The 20,931-nt window shown below is 37.3% G+C and overlaps 1 protein-coding gene across 1 annotated transcript; it reads left to right on the top strand.

The window, feature by feature from the left end:
• Positions 1 to 18,377: 18,377 nt before the first annotated feature.
• On the top strand, positions 18,378 to 19,499 carry LOC149224093 (uncharacterized). Its single transcript, XM_089388078.1, has one exon. It carries the CDS (start codon positions 18,378 to 18,380, stop codon positions 19,497 to 19,499), a length of 1,122 nt encoding a protein of 373 aa, XP_089244204.1.
• The last annotated feature ends 1,432 nt before the right edge of the window (positions 19,500 to 20,931 follow it).

Raw genomic sequence — 20,931 nt, 5'->3', positions numbered from 1 at the left:
GGGGGGAATGGTCGTATTCGAATTCAAAATTCCCTATAAATTACAAGTGGTTGTCCAGCGAAAAACACTTGGCAATTTGAGTATTCAGTTGTTGAGCTCTCAAGCGCCTATGAATCATGAGCAATATGATATTCTAATAGTTTCTGGTGTAGGTTTTAACCTCGTACAGAAATTACCTGCATATGAATTCTAAAACACAGAAAATAAACAATGCGAGAGCATAACACATAAAACAAATATACAAAGAGATTTTCCCCTGGATCCCAAAACTGGGACTACCAGCTTGATTTTTCATTATGTTCCTTTCAATGTTACAATACATATTTATATATGCCGAAGAATCCAATACCATGGACCGAAAACCATCGCGTCCAAAACCATGTGCGAAAATCATGCACAAAACCATAGGTAGGTCCACCCAACCTAATATAGGGTCCAAAAAAAATTCCCCGGGGCGCTACCCGGACCCCATAGAGGGGGGCTAACCGCCCTCCTCAAACCCCCCTATGACCTCCCCACTGCGCAATCGGCGCAATGAAAGGGAGGCTCCACCCCCCCTCTAACCCCCGGTTCACTACATGGGCTAGTCGTGGAAAGAATAACACAACCCAAAATTCTCCCACTTGTTGTTTTCTCTCCACAGGAGGCCACAAGAGAGCTTAGTCATTTATCCAGCCTTGCAACGCCCATTGTTTCTCTACACCAAGTGAACTTCTCAGAGCTCATAGATTTTTTCAATGCATCTGCAATATTCTTCAAAGTGTCCACCTTTACCAGAAACACCTTTTTGTCTTCTATCATATCCCTCACAAAGTGATACTGAACATAAATTTGCTTTGTCTTTGAATGGTAAGCACGATTCTTTTTCTAATAAAATTGCACTTTGGCTGTCACAGTCTATCCTTATAGCTCCCTGTACTAACCCCATACTCGAACACAATATTTGCAACCAAACTGCTTCCTTGCTTGCATGAGTAGCTGCGATGTATTCTGCCTCTATAGTTGATAGTGCCACTACAGATTGTTTCTTACTCATCCAATTGACTAGGTTAAACACATACCCACTTGTAGATCTTCTCTGATCCAGATATATAGCCAGTCTGCATCAACAAAGCCACGGATATCCAAAACTCTCTCCAATCTTGGTCTTCCTTGGTAGCACAAACCATAATCACTAGTGCCACGCAAATACTTGAAAACCCGCTTCATTTTTGTCCAATGCTCCTTCCCTGGTTTTGACATAAACCTGCTCAATACTCCCTCTGCATGTGCAATGTTTGGTCTAGTATAGACCATCGCATACATCAGGCTACCGACTGCACTTGCATATGGAACACGGGACATATCCTCTTCCTCTTCTTGTGTCTTGGGACACTATTCAGCAGATAAATTTACACCTATAGGAATAGGAACCTTCACCGGTTTACTATCCTGCATATTAAACCTCTGCAATATTATCTTGACATACTTCCTCTAGTTTAACCAGATCTTCCTCTTTGCCCGATCTCTTTTAATTTTCGTGCCAAAAATATAGTTTGCAGCACCAAAATCTTTCATGTCGAATTTGGAGGACAATTGGATCTTCAAATCGTGGATAATTTCTTTGTCATTTCCAACTAGAAACATATCATCCACATACAAGACCAGATAAATAACACGGTTACCAATTAATTTAAAATACACACAATGATCTACTTTGCTTCTGGTGAATCCAAGTCCCTATATAAATGTATCAAATTTCTGATACCACATCCTTGGTGACTGTTTTAACCCATACAGAGACTTCTTTAACTTGCATACCAGTTCTTTCTTACCCTTCACTGCAAAGCCTTCAGGTTGCTTCATGTAGATCTCCTCTTCTAGATCCCCATGAAGAAATTTTGTCTTCACATCCATCTATTCTACCTAAAAATCAAAAGCAGTAGCAACAGATAAAAGTAATCTAATAGAAGCTACCTTGGCAACAAGAAAAAAATATCACCAAAATCAATTCCCGGCACCTGGGAATAACCTTTTGCTACCAACCAAGCTTTGTATTTCTCCAACTTTCCTTCTAAATTTGTCTTCTTCTTGAACACCCACTTTTTGCTAATGGGTTTCCTTCCAACCAGCAACTCCACCAGATCCCAAGCCTCATTTTTGTGCAAAGATGCCATTTCATCAACCTTGGCCTCTTTCCAGAGTTTTCCATCCTCTGAATCTACTGTTTCCTTCATAGTTTTGGGATCATCATCAGTAATAGATAAAGCAAAATTTGAACAGAAAGTAGATGGACTATACCTTTCTGGCTGCCTTCTTTCTCGAACTGATCTTCTCACACCTGAAGTTTATGGCTCTTCATCTTCTGATTCCTCCTCTACTATAGAGTTTGATTCTTCCTCCTTTAGCTCAAACTCTATCTTCTCAAGTTCCTTTGGTTGGACTTCATGTTTAATAACATCTTTCACCTCTCTGAACACCACATCTCTGTTGTAAACAACCTTCCTTGTTACTGGGTTCCAAATCTTATAACCATTTAAACCATCCTTATACCCAATAAAGATGCACTTTTCAGATTTACTATCCAACTTGGTTCGTTTTTCCTTTGGAACATGTACATATGCATCACATCCAAATATCCTCAGATGTGAAAGAGAGGGCTTCTTACCAGTCCATACCTCTTGTGGAGTCTTATCCTCCAACGCTGATGAAGGTGATCTATTGACCAGGTAACATGTTGTCTCCATTGCCTCTGCCCAGAATTCTTGTCCTAACCGAGCTCCACTAAGAATGCTTCTTGCCCTTTCCATCAACATCTTTTTCATTCTTTCTGCAACTCCATTTTGTTGAGGTGTATATAGAGTAGTCTTCTACTGTGCTATACCACACTTCTTACAGAATTCTTCAAATTCCTTACTGCAAAACTCTCCATTGTTATCTACCCTCAAAACCTTTATCTTCTTCTCTATCTGGATTTCCATCAGAGCCTTAAACTCTTTAAACCTATCGAAGACTTCAGATTTCTTCTTAAGGAAATATATCCATGTATTCCTTGAGAAGTCATCTATAAATGATACATAGTACACAGACTTACCCAGTGACGGAACCGTCACAGGTCCAAACACATCACTGTGCACAAGCTCTAATATATGTTTCGCCCTCTTACCACCAGAGGGGAAACTCACCCAATTCTGCTTCCAATATACACAATTTTCACAGAAATCAAAATCTAGAGAGCTATTACTCATACCTTCTACCATACCTTTACCATGAAGTATTCGAAGGCCCTTCTCTCCAGTATGTCCAAGCCTTTGATGCCACAGCATGGTCTTCTCTCCAAAGACCACTAGATTTTCTGATCCACTTTCAAGAACCACAGAACTGTTGCACCCATCAACAATAGTGCTACCTTGCAGCTTGTAAAGAGTTCCAATCCAAACTCCCCGCATCAATACCAGTGCTCCGCGAACCATCTTGGAGGTATCCTTCTCAATTACTATTTTTACACCGGAATCATCTAGCTTTCTTACAGAAATCATATTTCTGGCCAATGTAGGAATATGTAGAACACCTGAAAGTGTTCTAACCCTTCCACCTTGCAACTTCAACTTTACTTTTCCACGACCAACGATTCTAGCCTTCCTATCATCCCCTAAGAAGACATCACCACCATCGTATTTCTCATACTAGCAGAACCACTCTCTGTGGGGAGTGAAGTGAAAGGATGCAACTGAGTCAATCAACCATGCCTCATGATCTACATGTGTACTTGAAGAAGCCAAGTATACATCCCCACCTTCATCTAAGGTGGTTTCGCCTCTGCAGAAGGAGCATCATCAGATCCCTTTCCTTTGTCAGGAGCTTTAGATTTACAGCCCATTTTATTGTGCCCTTCCTTTCTGCATTTCCACCATACCACCTTTACAGGTTTTCCTAGAGATTTAGATCTCCCTCTAGATTTAGATCTCCCACTCAATGACTTATTTTTGTTTCTATTCTAGGATTGTCCTCATACACACAAGGCATCACCATTCTGTCTCTCCATATTTTTTGTCTCATCTCCTCCGTTAGCAAGGATGAAACTATTTCATCAAACTGTAAGGTAGTTGCATTGCTACCTATTGCAATCACCATACTATCCCACGAATCTAGTAGAGAATACAACAAACTAATGCACTTATCTTCATCTAAAATTTTGATATCAACAGAAGATAACTGACTTACCACAGTATTAAACACATTCATATGCTCTGTCATGGATTCTCCATCTTTCATCCTTAGGTTATACAAATTTTTCTATAGGAACAATTTATTCACCAGAGACTTAGATAGGTACGAAGTCCCTAACTTGTCCCACAAAGCCTTCACCATAGCTTCCCCTAATACATTTAGCAATACTAAATCTGAGACACATAATCATATTTTGCTCTTTGCCTTCTGATTCAACTTCTTCCATTCTTCATCAGACACTCCCCTTGGTTTAGTACCTGGATCTGCCATGATCCGCTGATATTTATCCACCAACAGATCCTCCATATTGAGTTTCCACAACTCAAAACTCTGACCATTAAATTTCTCGATCTCTATCTTTCCACTGCTCACCATCTTCTTTCACCACCAGAATTGATCCCGCAGATCTCCCACTGAATGGGGTCTACCATAGGCTCGAGTGAAACCCCTCATTAACAAAGGCATCTCCTTGAAGCCAAAATAGCTCTGATACCAAATGTAGGTTTTAACTGCGTACAGAAATTACCTGCATAAGAATTCTAAAACACAGAAAATAAACAATGCAAGAGCATAACACATAAAACACATATACACAGAGATTTTCCCCTAGATCCCAAAACCGGGACTACCAGCTTGATTTTTTATTATGTTTCTTTCAATGTTACAATACATATTTATACATGCTGAAGCATCCAATACCATGGACTGAAAACCATCACGTCCAAAACCATGTGCGAAAATCATGCACAAAATCATAGGTAGGTTCGCCCAACCTAATATAGGCTAGTCATGGAAAGAATAACACAACCCAACATCTAGGATATTTGCGAATTTTCCAGCAAACACTCAGGAATTCTTGCAGAATATCATGTCAACGCCCCCAGAAGTTATCAATACACAGCAAGTAATAGAGGAGCCGGCACAGGAAATAGAGAGAGAGACCGAAGTAGTTGCCTCGGAAGTGGCCGAAGTATTGGCGGAGGTCCCTAAATCCCCGAGAACATTGAGATCGAAGCGAACCCCAACCAAGGAGACCATGAAAGACAAGAAGGGAAAGCGGCCTGCCATATCGTGCACGTGTCACCAAGATGAAACCCACCAAAGCCCACTGCCCAAGATAAAGACAAGGCTATAAACCTAGAAGCAGAGGAGGAGGATATCGAAGACATCCCGATGGACGATGAGGATGTGGGAGTGGAAATAGAGGAGGTTGAAGCCCAGGGTGCGGACCCTGTTACACGGTTTCCAGAGTATGTCCCTCTGCGGAAGCCTAAGTCCAAGGTCCCCAACGACATTGATGAAAGTAAGACTCCCCTGCAAACCCCTCTACTACCAAATGAAATTGCTTTTGACTGTCCGCATTTGGCACAGATGCCGATATTGCAGCTCGAAGACTAGGACTTGGCAGACCACGAGAAGGTCTTGCAGCTGGAGACCAAGTAGTTTAGGCGCCGCATCATAGACACGAATATGGGGATGACTACATTGGAGTCGTGGAAGTGGCTCAGAGGAGTAGAGAAGGCGAGATTACTCAACCTGCTCTGGGTGCCGCACTATAACCGCACCCCCGTGACAGTTTTGGTCATCAAGCAGTTGTTGTACTTGGTGCATGATGGGTGTCTGTGGCTGGAGGAGTCGATACCCATCACAATATGTTGATTCACAGAATAACACACCTACCGTATACAGGCGAAAATCCATCTATGATCTTTGGCGATAAGGGTGGCAAGCAGGCGCTCGCAGAATCAATAAAAGAGAAGTTCAAACTACAGATGGCCCTACAGAAAAATGTTGCCATTGCCATTGAGGCTTAGGTGACCAACTATAGCAAAAAGATCATATAGGTCGTGGAGGAGGCATGCAGGATTGTCCCAGAGTCACCATTCCGGAGGAGGAGCCAGTCGAGGTCTGCATCTGCAAATTGGCCACAGGGGTGCACAACACTCGGACAGAGATGGTGCAGGTTCAATTGGAGCTAAACCTACAGATTATAGAGCTCCAATTGAGGGCCCAGCCTTCAACACCACCAGAGGTAAAGGAACAGCGGGCGACCGCTGTCAGAGATGTAGTCGCGGCAGTAGAGAGTGCAGTAGCAGACTACACACAATTGTTCAAACAATCGTTTGAGATCCTAACCAACTTGCAAGAGGACCCAAACATCCAGAGGCTGGATACCAAAGTGCGTGAAATCCAATAGCGTTATGACAAAGTTAAGGGCACAGTGTGAACCGTCACACTGACACATAGGTTAGCCAAGCTGCAGGAAGCCAAGCAGCTGAAGGAACAGGTGGACGCAGCACTGCACAAGGAAATAGTGCTGAAGGCACAACTAAAACCCTGGCTAGAGGAAGCTTACATAGTCACATGAAACATTAAACACAATCTTACAACTCTGCAAGTGACGCAACAACAGCTTAAGGCTGATAGCACAAGGGTCGTAACTGAGAAGACAGTTGAAGATGCGAAGCAGGCAGAAACTCAGTGCACAACCGAAGTTTTGGTCATCTAGGTCGAGCTAGACAGGCTTCGCACTAAGATCTATACATCTACTGAGTGACTCGAGGGTGAGTCGCGATGTTTGTGTTGGGGTCCTGTTGGGAACGGGATCCCCCAAGGGTAGTTTTGGGGCTAAAAGCCCATGTTAAGTCAATTTTTGTAATATAATTGTAAAGACTCTACATTTTGTGGTTGCAGAGCGCGAAGGTGTTATATGTCAAAAAGAGTAGTCTGCCCTTAGTTTTGTAAAGTAAAGTCAGTTGTAAGAGACCTACCCATGGTCCACAGACCATGGGATTGTATAAAAAGAGCTAAGCTCTAAGTATTTTAGGCATCAATCAATAGAATGGAGATCATGTAATAGAGTGATAGTTCTGAAGAAGTCTAAGTCTTGGGTCATAGAATAGGTAGAGGCTCTACAGTTGAGTGCGCAGAGGCCTAGGGTAGAAGTCCACGGCCGAGTGCGTGAACCCCTGCAGTTGTAGGCGCAAGGTGGACAAAGTCTGTAACACTTGGCAGATATTAATAGAAGGAGTTATTCTACAATTTTTGTGTCTTTGTTATGTTGACGGGTTTCAATATTTTATGTATGAATTTCCTTTATTATGCTTATATGATGTGTGAATGAATGCAATTACATTTAATAATTGAACACAATTACAAATATCTGATTATGTGGTGATATCTTTAAGTATTTGACAAGATAAGCAAATCACTTAGGATAATTGAGGAATCTGCACGACACATTGCCATAGCAGTGCGAAATTACCTGAGCCATAGATTAGGGCTGTGCGAAGGTCAATCATATACTTTCATGAAGGTATCGAAGGCTGGAATAGAGGGTTTGTCTTGCAAGCCCTAGATCAAGACCACTTGCGCGAAGGTAGGGATAGAAGCAATTAAACAACATCACAACCATCTCAGGGTCCGGAAGCCTGTTAGATTTCGCATCTCAAGCAGAAGTGATGGCAAACCAAGCGCTTTCCAAGCAGTTGAGGAAAGGATACTCACAGAAGCCCCTTCATCTATGATGGTACCAACCATGACCATTCTGTAAGTTTACACTATGATTCAGAATGGTACATTACATGGTAGGCGAGGTCTGCCTAGTAGATTCTAGTCAAAGGAAACGACTAGGTTGCTTGGAGGTGGGACTGGATAAACGGTCGTATACATCTCTAATGAACTTCCTTCCTGCGGTAAAGGAACGGGTAGATTTCCCCCACGTTCATCGGGGTCTGTGTTTACAAAGAGGATTTGAATGGTTTCATTCTCATCCTCTTTGGTGACTATGTCATCTGAAGGTAGACCTTCTAAAGACAAGACTGGGCCGACTGCCATCTCGACCTGTTGACTTTGGTCTGATGTGGACTCAGAGGGTTTATCTTTAATGATAGGTGCTTCGACCGACAACAAAGGTGTGTCGGTGGTATTTTCAACTAGCGATGGACTCGGCAAGAGTTTCTTGTATCTAGGAGGAAGTCACTGCGGTGACGTAGGATGGTTATCCAAGACTCTTTTAGCTTCGTCCAAGAAGGGACAATGGTGGAGGGCATGATCACCTTCACACAGTCTAGAAGGAAATTTATATCTTCTTTTCTGTCCATTGACTTCCTTTTCACTAGTTGACGTTGTACTCTCAACATGATCGTCAGAGGTTGACGACACCGGATTGTGCAAATGAGGAGACCAGTCCCTTAAGATCAGTGGGATGCAAGGACAATCTCGATGATAGTGGTCCCCTTTGCAGATGACACATGGAGATTTAGGTTTGGATGGTGCAGTGTGTGGATTTTTGCTAGACGATGTATGGTCACCCCTTTTTGTCATTGGCTTCTTCTTCTTCTTCTCCTTCCCTTTCTTCTTCTTCTCCTTCCCTTGGTTTTTAGTTTTACTAGCTTCACCAAGTGAAGAGGAAGAAGGAGAGGGAGAAACAAATGAAGTAGAAGGTTGGGGGGTAACTTTAGTATCATCTGGTTGTTGATTTGATTGCTCAAGAATCACGTGCTTTGAATGACAGAGGTCGAGAAGAGCCATACTAGCAGGCCAATTGTCAATCCTAGAAGGGACAATGTGGCCATATGAGGTGCACCAACATCTCCCCAAGAGGAGAAGGGACTAGGATTTCCCCCAAGTGGAAATCCTTGATTGGTGGACTCCATTTTCTCAACCTAAGACCAACGAGGGAATAGTGATGTTATTCTAATTAAAATAAATTTTATGACGCTTTGACACAACTTGCTTTTTCAATTTTTAAGAGTCGAGAAAAAGCTAAAGATGACTCTAGTCACCTTTGATTTTTAATAAGCCCAAAGTGACAAGTGCTTAGATGGACCTTTTCCTTTAAGGAGTCTGAAAAGGAATGAAAGAGACTACTCTGGAAATCTAGACAGAGGGATTGCCAAACCAATCGCAAAACTGCAAAATACTTTTTACGGTACGGCAGTCAATCTTCCCGAATGTTGTGTTCAGTGCATTGCGATCGATAGGGTGGCAGACATGGCTTCCTAAGGATAAAGGATATAGCCTATCGTGATCTCCCAATATATACTCGACGGTACGTGGGAGCACTAGTCCATATTGGCACTTGTCGTCTCAAAGAGGAGGAATCACCCAACCTACGATGAAAGCAACAGTTACCAGGCTTTACGACACCAGAATACATCTCTAGCCTAGACTTCTAGATGTTGCGCATTAAGTTCCAAAGTGTTTTTATGTTCATTGAATTTATTTTATAGTTGATCTTTCTTAAGAATTTTTCCTTTAAGGTTCACCACGTGATGTAGATATACAACTCCTAAATATGCAATCTAAGATGATAAACAGTCGTTTACTCTTCTTTTTGCAATGAAAATCCTAGCTACTAAGGAAAGAGAAGAAAATTCTTTCAACATAGAGCAGAGAGCACACATTAGATGCACTGTCCTAAATCAAAATCAACAAGCAGTCTAAATGAAAATGCACATGCATGTATTTGTTTTCCGCTTTCTTAATGTGTGAATGACAAAAAGAAAGTTAAGTACAACTCTGAACTATCTTTTCTTTCAAAGCAATAGTACTAACAATTTTATCTTCAAAATACGAAAGGAAGACAAGACGACACTTTGCAATTTCAAATTCAAAAAACGAAAGGAAGACTAAGACAACACTTTGCGATTTCGAATTCAAAAAACGAAAGGAAGGCTAAGAGCGACACTTTCAACTTCAATTTGAAAACTACTTTAGACACTTGAAATACCATTAATTCAAATCAAATACGAGAGTAACAGTGTAATTGACCATCAAAAAGAGTAGGATTCTTTTCTTTGACTAAAAATAACACTTGTGACACTTTCAAATCAAAAGACGACAGTTCGATTAAGCTACTTTTTTGTAAAGGAGAACTGTGAATGGAGAAAAATATGTAAAAAAATTTACAATTCTTTGTACTATGGAGGCTGAATAATGCAAAGGAAGGGAGTTTCAACAGTGGTATACTGATCACAGACAGCAAAACTCCTTAATAAAGCTTAAGATAATGAAAAAAAAAACCAAAATCTGGAGGCAGAAACAGTCTTTATCTGATCATCGCACCTGTAACACAAGGAAACAGGGATGCATCCCACCTACTGCACATGGGAGGTGCGATGCATCCAGAATGTCAAAAGGAGACAATGCATTGATCTAGGGACAAGACTTTCACTTAGTCTTTGGTCACAGTTTGCAGCTTAGTTCAGGGATTTAGGCTGAGCTAATGATAGGTAGTAAATACAAAGTATAGGGGCTGATCTAATGAGGTTACTTGAGCTACCACTAGGGCACTTAGGATGTTTGCAAGTCAGTTGTTCAGTTCATAAACAAACCCAGAGATTGACTGAAGCAACGTTGATCTACTTTGCACTTTCATAGAAAATGCAGTTCGAAGGCTAGCTAGCTTAAATTCAAGATCCATCTGTAGTTTATGAAGTAAACAAATAGAGACAAGCAATCAAACTATTCGCTCCCCAGTGGAGTCGCCATTTTGTTATCGGGAAAACTAGTGTCCATTCAGAGCTGCTAGTCCCACTAAGACGGGTAGCTATCTTAGAAACAAACAAACTAAAGTCACTTGTGTTTTCCTTTATGAGAGATAGATGAGAAAGAAGAGAGTACCAACCTCAATCTTTCGCTTGGCTCCTTGCTTGTTTCCTTTCGCCTTTGACAGAAATTCGCCACTCCTTCCTTACTTGTCCCGCTTCAAAGAGCACCTGTAGAGTCAAAGCAACATAATACCATCAAAGCATAGAGATCTATAACCATAAACAATATAGGATCAGATGTATATTAACCATACAAATGCATATATCAATACAATATTCAGAGATATACAAGAATATGGAGGAAAACTCAAATAGCTTTATTGATAGAAGTAGTAGAAGATAGGATTACAACCCATTGGTCTGACCCAACGCCATCCTACCAGCATGAAAGCCCTCTTCACCTCATGAAAAGCTTATATCACCCAACAATACAATGTTGCACAGAGAAACCAACAGCACTTCCTTATAAAATACAAGATTCCAGCCTTTGGATCTCTAGGATGAGGGATCCATATATAGATGTTTGCAGGGGGGTGAGTTAGCTTCTGGGATTTTGATTAGTGTCATCTCTCTGATAACTCTTGGTTCCACTTGGAGATTTCATGATCTCGAAGTGTCAAATGAGCAGCTTCTAGAAGATTCTCAGGGTCTCCACCTAGCAAACCTCTTCTGCCATTTGTCTGCTCTCGCTCATCGCACACTACAAAAGGGCTTTCCAATATGCATCACACTTTTTGCATGTGGTAGGTAAGATGCATCGCACCTTTAACACTGAGCAGTCTGTATGGTCCAGTTTTGACCAGTTCTGAGTAGTTTTTCAGGGAGAACTTCTGGGAGATGATGTAATCAGCTGACCTTGCTCCTTTAGTGTATGAAACAACACTTTTAGGGACTTAGAAACCCTTTGTTTATGGACGTATGTGTTTGGGGTTGCAGTGCCCAAATATGTCTATAACACTAGTTCAAACAATATTGTGAGAACTTGACAAGGAAGGAAAAATCATATTGGAACCTGAAGCAGTCATAAAACCAAAAAATCAACAACTACAAAATAGATCAATTTCAAAGTATCTCATCAAGTGGAAGAACTTACCCGCTAAATATTCCACATGGGAGGACGATAATTTTATACAGAAGCATCCAGAACTACTCAAGCGTTGAGGACAACACTTTTTGGAGGAGAGGGGCATGTTAGGTCCCTATACTACTAGTTTAACCCCTTATTGTTATTAGTAAAACCCCCTTATTATATATTTGTGCCCATGTAGTCCCCATATTTTTATTATTGTGCCCCATAGAAGCCCACTATTGTTATTATTGTGCCCTTACATTATTATTTTTATGTTGGCTCTGATTATATTATGTCCCCTTAGACTATTATATATAGGAAGGAGTTCTTATCATTTGTATCATCCAATAATTGTTTATTTTTTTAATTTAAAGGAGGTTTCCCCCTCGAAGAGGCTAATTTCTAAGGCGTTCATCTATTTTTTCTATCTTTTTGTGAGCTGGTTTCATAACAAAAAATATCCCCATAATAGTTTTGTGAATGGAAAGTGGAAAGGACTCAAAATCCCATGAGAAATTACTCTCTTAGCCAAGAGGTGGTCATGGTTCTATGAAAGGGAGAATTTCAAGAAAAAAAGACGTGGGTTCTACTAATAGTATTAGTACTATTTACACATTGGATAATAATTTTTTCCCAATTAGCAATTAAAATATCATCTCATATCAGGTAAGAAAAAGTGATTAACAATAGAGAATGGAGGAGTGAAGGGTGGAATTCAAGCAGGGTCTAGTAGGAAACCTTATCTTTCACATGCATTGAAGCAACCATTGATTTTTTATATAGTAAACAAGTGAGAATTAAAGGGACCCTTAATGAAAATCATTCCTATTCTAAAGGTTTAAAATGATTGTTATCTCCTAAGGTATAAGGGATATAGGGAGTGCTAACAAAAGAAACTTGAATTATTATTTTTAACTATTTGTGAAGAGGTTATGTCGATTCAAGTGATCATTCTTGAGGCTACCAAGGCAAAAGATATTTCATTGGATATTATTTCTAGGTTGATTTTTTAAGCACTTAGTCACCAAGAGGATATCAAGAGGCTTAGTGGTATGTTGGTATAAGACTATATACGTTAGAAATTGTTGCTTTCTTAATTTTGTTATTTGTTTGGAGGTATTACTTTATAATATTGATTTAGTTTGTAATGTCATTAATGGTAATGACACTTTCCTTGCTAGAGAAGGTTTCTAGGAGGCTCTTTTGGGGGATATAGCATTGATGGCGAGTGTGATAATGGAATATGACATGAATTTGATCTTAACATATGGTGAATTTTGGGGTGAATTTGAGAGGATGGACCATTTGGATTTCTTTTCTTACTTTGGAATATTGATGAAGTAGGGTAATGTGACTTAAAGCTTGTATAAATGAAACCAAGATAGGGGAGAAATAACATAGGGGATGGACTCATATCCAAAATATTAGTTTTGTTCTTGTTGTAGATAATATTATTGATAGTAAGGGTAGTACTAAAACTTGGACTAGGAAGGAGCGGTCATCTATTAACATCCATAAAGTTTTACAAGGAGATGAGGTAGGCCACAAAGCCTTCTCACCCTTTCAAATTAATATTTCATTGGTTGAAGGACCCAAAGTTCAAGGAATTGGTTTGAATTAAATAGAGACACATTAATAGTCAACTAAAGGATTGCAATATTTCAATTTAATGACAATATGAAGAGAATAAAATGGAGATTATTAAGTGTGCTCAAGATAAATATAATGTTACCTAAAAAAAATATGGAATATTGGAAAGGAAATTGCAATATTTTAAAATAAAATTTCTTTAATGAAGATGAAATAAGAGATTTAAAATATAAGAAAGGTTTCAAGAAAGAGCTCTTAGATTGGAGGAAGCAAAGTGGAGACAAATGGGTAGAGTGATATGGATAGCTCAATGCGAAGAACGTACTTGATTTTTCATAATTATGATATAATTAGGAAAGAAATTAATATTATTTGGAGTATTAGGAATGGGAGAGGGAACCAAGTATAGTTTTAGGGGTATGAAAGAAGTTGGTAAAAATAACTTCTTATAACTATTCAAGGGACCTCCTATGCCTATGATTTCATCTCCATGGCTATACAAATCTTGTGCATCCTCCAACTATATTGTCCTAATTTCTAAACTAAAATTTCCATTTTCACGTACCTCTAATTCTAAAAAATATGTATACAACAATTTCTATTAGAGTTATGCATATGCAGAAAAATTCACTAATTAGGCTATAAATCATGCCAATTATTCATGAATATGGATGCATAAAATCAAATTTTGATCCTTTAAAACTAATATCCTTTCATTTGACTTCCAATGACTATACCCATGTCTCACTGTGATTTTTGAAATAAAATTCATAGCTTTCTAAAATCAGCAGTACACCCTTTTTTTGTACTTATTTAACTAGAACCATAATTCCAAGACAATAAATTCTATCACCTATAGCAAAAAAATTATCAAGAACAAAAATACTTTTGTATCGAGCATAGATATTTCTCATGATTATGAGTTGTTATGATATTTAAGCACTTAGGAGTTAGTTAAATTCAACTTGTTGTACTATCTGTATTAGCTAAAAGTGTCTTTCTTAGTGTCTTTCTTTAGTATGCATTAGTTGCATTGTATTCCTACAGTCACAATATGTTTAATACATAGTGATGTGACAATCATGATATGTTCTAAATATAGAGTGGTTGATTGGGTCATATTCTCCTAGACACCAATGCCAATATTTTTATGTGGTTAAAACCCTCTGAGAGGGAAACGGTACACGACCCCAACTAATGCAACCAATTTAGGGAATTTTATTAATGCAAAAGAAAGTATTTTACATAAAATACTTATGGAAATCAATCATCATCCATGATGCTCCATGCCCTTTAAATAGAGATAATGGACCAATTGGGTGTTAATCCATGGATCAAAATCTATTTGTATCAAGGAGACAATGAGCCATCATATCAATATATCTAGAACATATCATGACTGTTGAATTACAATGCAACTAATCCATGCTAAAGAAACACACTTTTACATAATAGAAACATTAGACCAAGTTGAACTTAACTAACTCCTAAGATTATAAATATCTTAACATCCCTTCTTAAAAATGACTTGGAAAGGATTGAAGGATTTATGAAGGTGACACACAAGGAGAAGGAAGGAAGGATTAAATCTTATCCCCTCTTAATGACAACTTCATGAAATCCTAACATATATTTAAGTTCAGAAAACTTCAGTTTTTAAGATACACTGTGAAAATATATGAAACTTGATCATCTGTAGGGAAAAAACGCACTTAAATAACCAAATCATGAATGAGTTTTCTGATGAAGTGCATTTGTAGTTCAATGTGTTTTTTGCGTTAATGTTAAACTGGATCTTTGAAAAACTTGATAGCACTTTGATTGTCACACTAGAGGGTGGTCAAATGATGTTTCCAGGATCCAAACCATGAAAGGATCTATCAAATCCAAAATACTTCTTATCTTGCATTAACCGTTGCTTGATACTCTTCTTTTGTTGAAGAAAGAGAAATATCCTGCTACATTTTACAAGCCTAAGTGACAAGTTCATAAACAAGACTGAAAACATAACCTACAATAGACTATTGATCATCAAGGTCACAAGCCAAATCTAAATCAGTGAAACCAACCAAGAAAGAAGGTTTCCCCCCGTCCCCCCCCCCACCCCCCACCCCCGCCCCCCACAAACTATAATGTATTCCAAACTCAATTGTACCTCGAATAAATCAAACTATCCTTTTTTTCCTTCTAATGACTTTCATGTGGTGTTTGCAAATATTGGGCAACAAGATCAACAACAAAGGAAATATCGCAATGTGTATGAGTCAAATATAAGAGGCTACCAACTAGAAAGTAGAATTATATTTTATTCAAGATAATCATACTTCCTAATGATTTTACACATAGTATTCTCCTATTTTACCTTTATCTTTTTATAGAAACATATTAAAAAAAACACATACAATTTTAATTTTTCCTTTCTATAAGATATATTGTTTTGAAAACTCCCAAAAATCACATTGCCAAAGTCGATTCTCGAGTTTAATAAAAATATTTAACCTATCTCAAAAAATAAAATCATAAACCTATCATGCTAATCATGATAAGCAAAGTTTCAAAATAAATCATAATGTAATGTGCATGGTTTATGTGTGTTGTTGTTATGTATGATTTTCCTTTTATTTAATTTCCTTTTATTTTTATCGATAAATTTGTTATAATTTTTTTACTAAAAGGATTATTCAATTTTCCATTTTTAAAATATTATAGTATACTATCATTTATTTTTCTTGTTACTCTAAAGTAACTAGCAATTGATTTGTTTATTCGCTAGTATTATTTTAGCATTTACCAATGCAACTAATAATGTTTATCATTGAAAAATAAACATTTTTTTGTCAATCTTATTAATATATATATATATATATATAAAACATTTGATTGGAACATAATCTAATGTCTCATTGTAGCCTTTGTACAGTATTATACAATGTGGATAAATATCCCACATATCTTATTCCATAATTTATGGATATAGTTGCAATATTCAAACATGCTTTTTAGATATTTTTGTAGTGGTTTCTATTCTTAATAACATATTTATTATGTCTGGTCATAATTTAAGTGTTTGCATAAAAAATGGATAAGAATAAGATATGAATAAATATATTTACTAGGAGTTACTTCACACCATTATTTATGTTTTCCTTAGAATTTATTAAGAGTAAAACTATACTATGCATGCAAGTCCTCGTGTATGATCAAGCAATTAATTTATCCACTTTACATCTCAATTTATTAGTTCCTACTAAAGAAAGATTCTAGGATTTGATTTTTTCCTATGGACCACTATTAATTTTAGCATTGACAGGGTAAATTATGATTTTTCATGCAAATTTTCAGAGGGTATAATTTCTAACAAAAGTGAGAGGAACTAAGTTGAATTGCACCACTTATTTTTAAATAAAAATATTTAAAACAGCTCAAAAATAAATTGCCTAGGCATGATAGCCCATCATGCCTCTCATAGTAAACAAAATAGTAAACAAAGCTTATACTTTATGAAGATTTTCGAAAAAAAACACATTTCCAATATTTGGTGGACGCCTTTCGAACCATCAAGTATGGTTCATCCTCAAGACAAGATGAAGAGACAGATTTGGGAATAAGGTTAAATAGGAAACTAGGTCACCCTAATGGCTAGAGGAAAATGGTTAGATTTGACCAAAGAGGGAAAATTACATTGCACCCTAATTCTTGCTATTTATATATATTTTTCAAATCAGTGATCAAAGAAATATTATTTATATAAGATTAATAAGTAATTAAATAAGGAAATGAATGAATAAATTATTTAATTAAATAAATAAATAATTATTAATTATTTAAATGGATTAAATAATGACGTAGTCTTTAATGCGACTTTTTGAAAGCCTTTCCGGCGATTTTTTCCGGTGAAAATCCGGCAGTGATTTATTGGAATCCAAGTTTGATAGCTAATTTCTGCACAATGAAACCGTCCCAGGGGTTTTTCAGGGTGCTGAATCCGAATATGCAGTTAAAAAACCATTTTAACTGCAACAAATCATGATTTCATCTCAATTTCTTTCGCCGGATTCCGTCACCGGAATCTCAAAAAGTCGCATTATAGACAACTCCTTAAATAATTCCCTCCTCTGATCAAATATAGTCGTTTGGTTAAATTATAATAATATATAAATATATAAATTAATCAATTAACAATATAATTTTCCCTGGTCAAATCTAACCGTTTTCCTCTAGCCATTAGGGTGACCTAGCTTCCTATTTAATCTTATTTGGAGATGTGTCTCTTCATCTTGTCTTGGGGATGAACCACATCCCCACTGGCTAGTTCCAAACGCGTCGACCAAATATTGGAAATGTATTTTTTTTTGAAAATCTTCATAAATTAACATGTTATGGATCACAGAAACTTGAATTTGATTAAAGCTTATACTTTTTAAATCTCATAAACTAATTATTAGACAAAATGACGTTTTTAAAAGCATTTTTCATGATTAATTTTAAGTTAAATCTTTTTAAATTATTTAATTTATAAAATTCAAATCCCCACCATTTTGAAAGTGTTAAATCCATTTATATAACACACCCCAAAAAAATTTTAAAAAATATATATATATATATATATTCTTATAACCAAATTCCAATTTAAAAAACCATCATCTATAAACTGACATTTTAAAACTAATAACCTCAAAATAATTTGTATAGACCCATGCAGATGCCCACGTCCATGCCCATAGCCGGTCTTTGCGGGTGCACACAAAGCCGGGTTTAGCGGACGCGCACAACCATATGGTGTCCACTTAAAAATTGCCGACATACCTCTTATATTTAGTTATGACCTAGAGGATTGATCTACTTGTATTTATATGCTAGGGATCTTTCTCTCATTATCGATTTCACTAATCATCTCTGCCAGTCCGGTTGGACTCACGCAAATTATACCTGAAATCTTCATCGAGTTTGGAAATATGGCCGGATCTTCATCATCTTCGAACCATGCCTCTAATTTTATAGATGAAAAGTTGGTTTCTTTCAATTCGTCATACGACGGACCTGCAGAAGTTCTGCAAATAGGAGTTCCACTGAGGACTACAAAAGCAGAAACATCTTCTTTGATGGGACAAGTTAATATTACCACCTATAAGCGGAAGCGAAATGGAGCAGAGGCGCCGTCTAATTTTATAGATGAAAAGTTGGTTTCTTTCAATTCGTCAGAGGACGGACCTGCAGAAGTTCTGCCAATAGGAGTTCCACTGACTACTAGAAAAGCAGAAAGCCCTTCGTTGTCGGAACAAGTTAGTATTACCTATAAGCGGAAGCGAAAGGGAGCAGAGGCAGCGTTTATGGAATGTGGTTGTTGTTATTGGCCATATCGATTTGATAAAATGATACAGTGTCGAAGTGGGCATTGGTTTTGTTTTAAATGTATAAGGAAGCAAGTCAATCAAATCATTTATGGAGGTCTCAAGGCGCATGACTATTTATCCTGTATGGCTATTGGTGATTGCAAGGAGTCAATTCCTTTGTCAGAAATCAATAAAGCTCTTCCAAATGATGTTATTGAAAGATATGAATATCGCCTGGCCGAACAGGCTGTAGTTGAAGCCAAAATTGAAGGTCTTGTTTATTGCCCATTCTGTAACATTCCATATGAAATAGACAACTGTCTACAGGTTTTCGATTGTCCAAACCCTAAATGTTTAATCGCTTCATGTATTCAATGCAAGAAGCTGAGTCACTCACCATTACGCTGTGAAGAGGTTGACAAAAATTCTGAGACTGCTCTTCGTAGGGCAGTAGAAGAGAGGATGACAAAAGCTGTGATAAGAGAATGTAACGTTTGCCACGCGGAGTTAATCAAGACGTCTGGATGCAATAAAGTGAGATGTAAGTGTGGAAACATAATGTGTTACATTTGCAGACAGACATTTTCGTATTCGAATCACTCGCCTCATTTTTGCACTTGTGCTCAATACACTGGACCACCGTGGAAACCCTGTCAAGTATGCAACAGGTGCAGTTATATAGAGATTGATATGGAAGATGATGAGGCTCTGGCTGGTCGGGAGGAAGCGTTGAAGAATTGGTAGACAGCAAAACTGAGTTGCTTGATGTGGAAATTGGGCCTCCCCTCAAAATGCTGAGACAACATCCCGCAGAGCAGGAGAGGCAACATATGCCATTTTAACATTAGAATTAAATTATTATTATTATAGCTGCATTCTTGGATCTCATTTAGTTTTGACAAAATAATGTAGGATCCATTTACGTGAAACTATATGTTATTGGTTAAGGAAGCGTTGAAGGAACTGGTAGACAGCAAAACTGAGTTGCTTGATGTGGAAATTGGGCCTCCCCTCAAAATGCTGAGACAACATCCCGCAGAGCAGGAGAGGCAACATATGCCATTTTAACATTAGAATTAAATTATTATTATAGCTGCATTCTTGGATCTCATTTAGTTTTGACAAAATAATGTAGGATCCATTTACGTGAAACTATATGTTATTGGTTATTGTCATGGTGGAATTGATGTATCTCATTTAGTTTATGAAAATTAATGCAGGATCCACTTATCTCGCTTTATATTTTGTATATAAGAGCACTATCATTTTTAGTAATCTTTTGAAGTGAATGTATGCAATATTTTGATTATTAATTCGAAAAAGATGATAAATAATTTTAATTTGATAAATAAAGAAACTCTGATCAAAGGATATGAGAAGTACAAGAATGAAAAGATTATTAAACCTAAATAGAAATGGGATGAATTAAATGTTGTCATTATACACAGCTTGACGGGCATTCAACAAAATATGCGTAAGCAATATCTAAAAATATCAAAGATGGCAATAACAAAGCAATAATAGATTAGAATTAATTAGAGTGTAGAAGGAAGGATAATTTTTAGTAGTGGGAACAAGGATTTAAGCCTTTGTAGCAGAAGCATTAATCAATCATCTTTAAATTAAATTACCTACCTTGAAGTAGCTTGCAAAACAATTTTCCATTTTGAACTGTAGTGAAACCAACATACTTGATGGTCACTATGAATTAATGGTGGTACCATTTGAACTCATCAATGCACTAGTCACTTTTATTTGTCTTTGAAATAACATTTAAGGAATACCTTAATAAGTTTGTATTGGTATTTATAGATAATACTATCAACTCCTATAATTTTGAGGAAGAGTGGTGGGTCTCAGTATTATAACAAGAATGCCTCAATTCTTGAGGGATCAATTTTAATTATCAACCTATGGTTTGTACAAAATTAAGAGGTATTAGTGCTATATGTACAATAGGAAATATTCTACTTATACACTACTACATGAAGGGGCATGTAGGACATGTATTTAAAATGAAATGATCATTTCATCTTAAAATTATCATTTATCTTAACTCTTTATTTTATATTAAATTTAAATTATTATTTTAATATTTTTATTGGCTTGTGTTTTGCTTCATTGAATTGGGTCGTGTTTAGATGGGGGAAGGGGTCATTGGGAGGACACTCCAACG

The sequence above is a fragment of the Pinus tabuliformis genome, chromosome Q (assembly GCF_031772625.1).
Source record: "Pinus tabuliformis cultivar Carrire ecotype Pingquan chromosome Q, CPIR1, whole genome shotgun sequence".
Classification (NCBI taxonomy): domain Eukaryota; kingdom Viridiplantae; phylum Streptophyta; class Pinopsida; order Pinales; family Pinaceae; genus Pinus; species Pinus tabuliformis.
The sequence above is the reverse complement of the archived record's forward strand: the minus strand, read 5'-3'. Positions and strand labels throughout refer to the sequence as shown.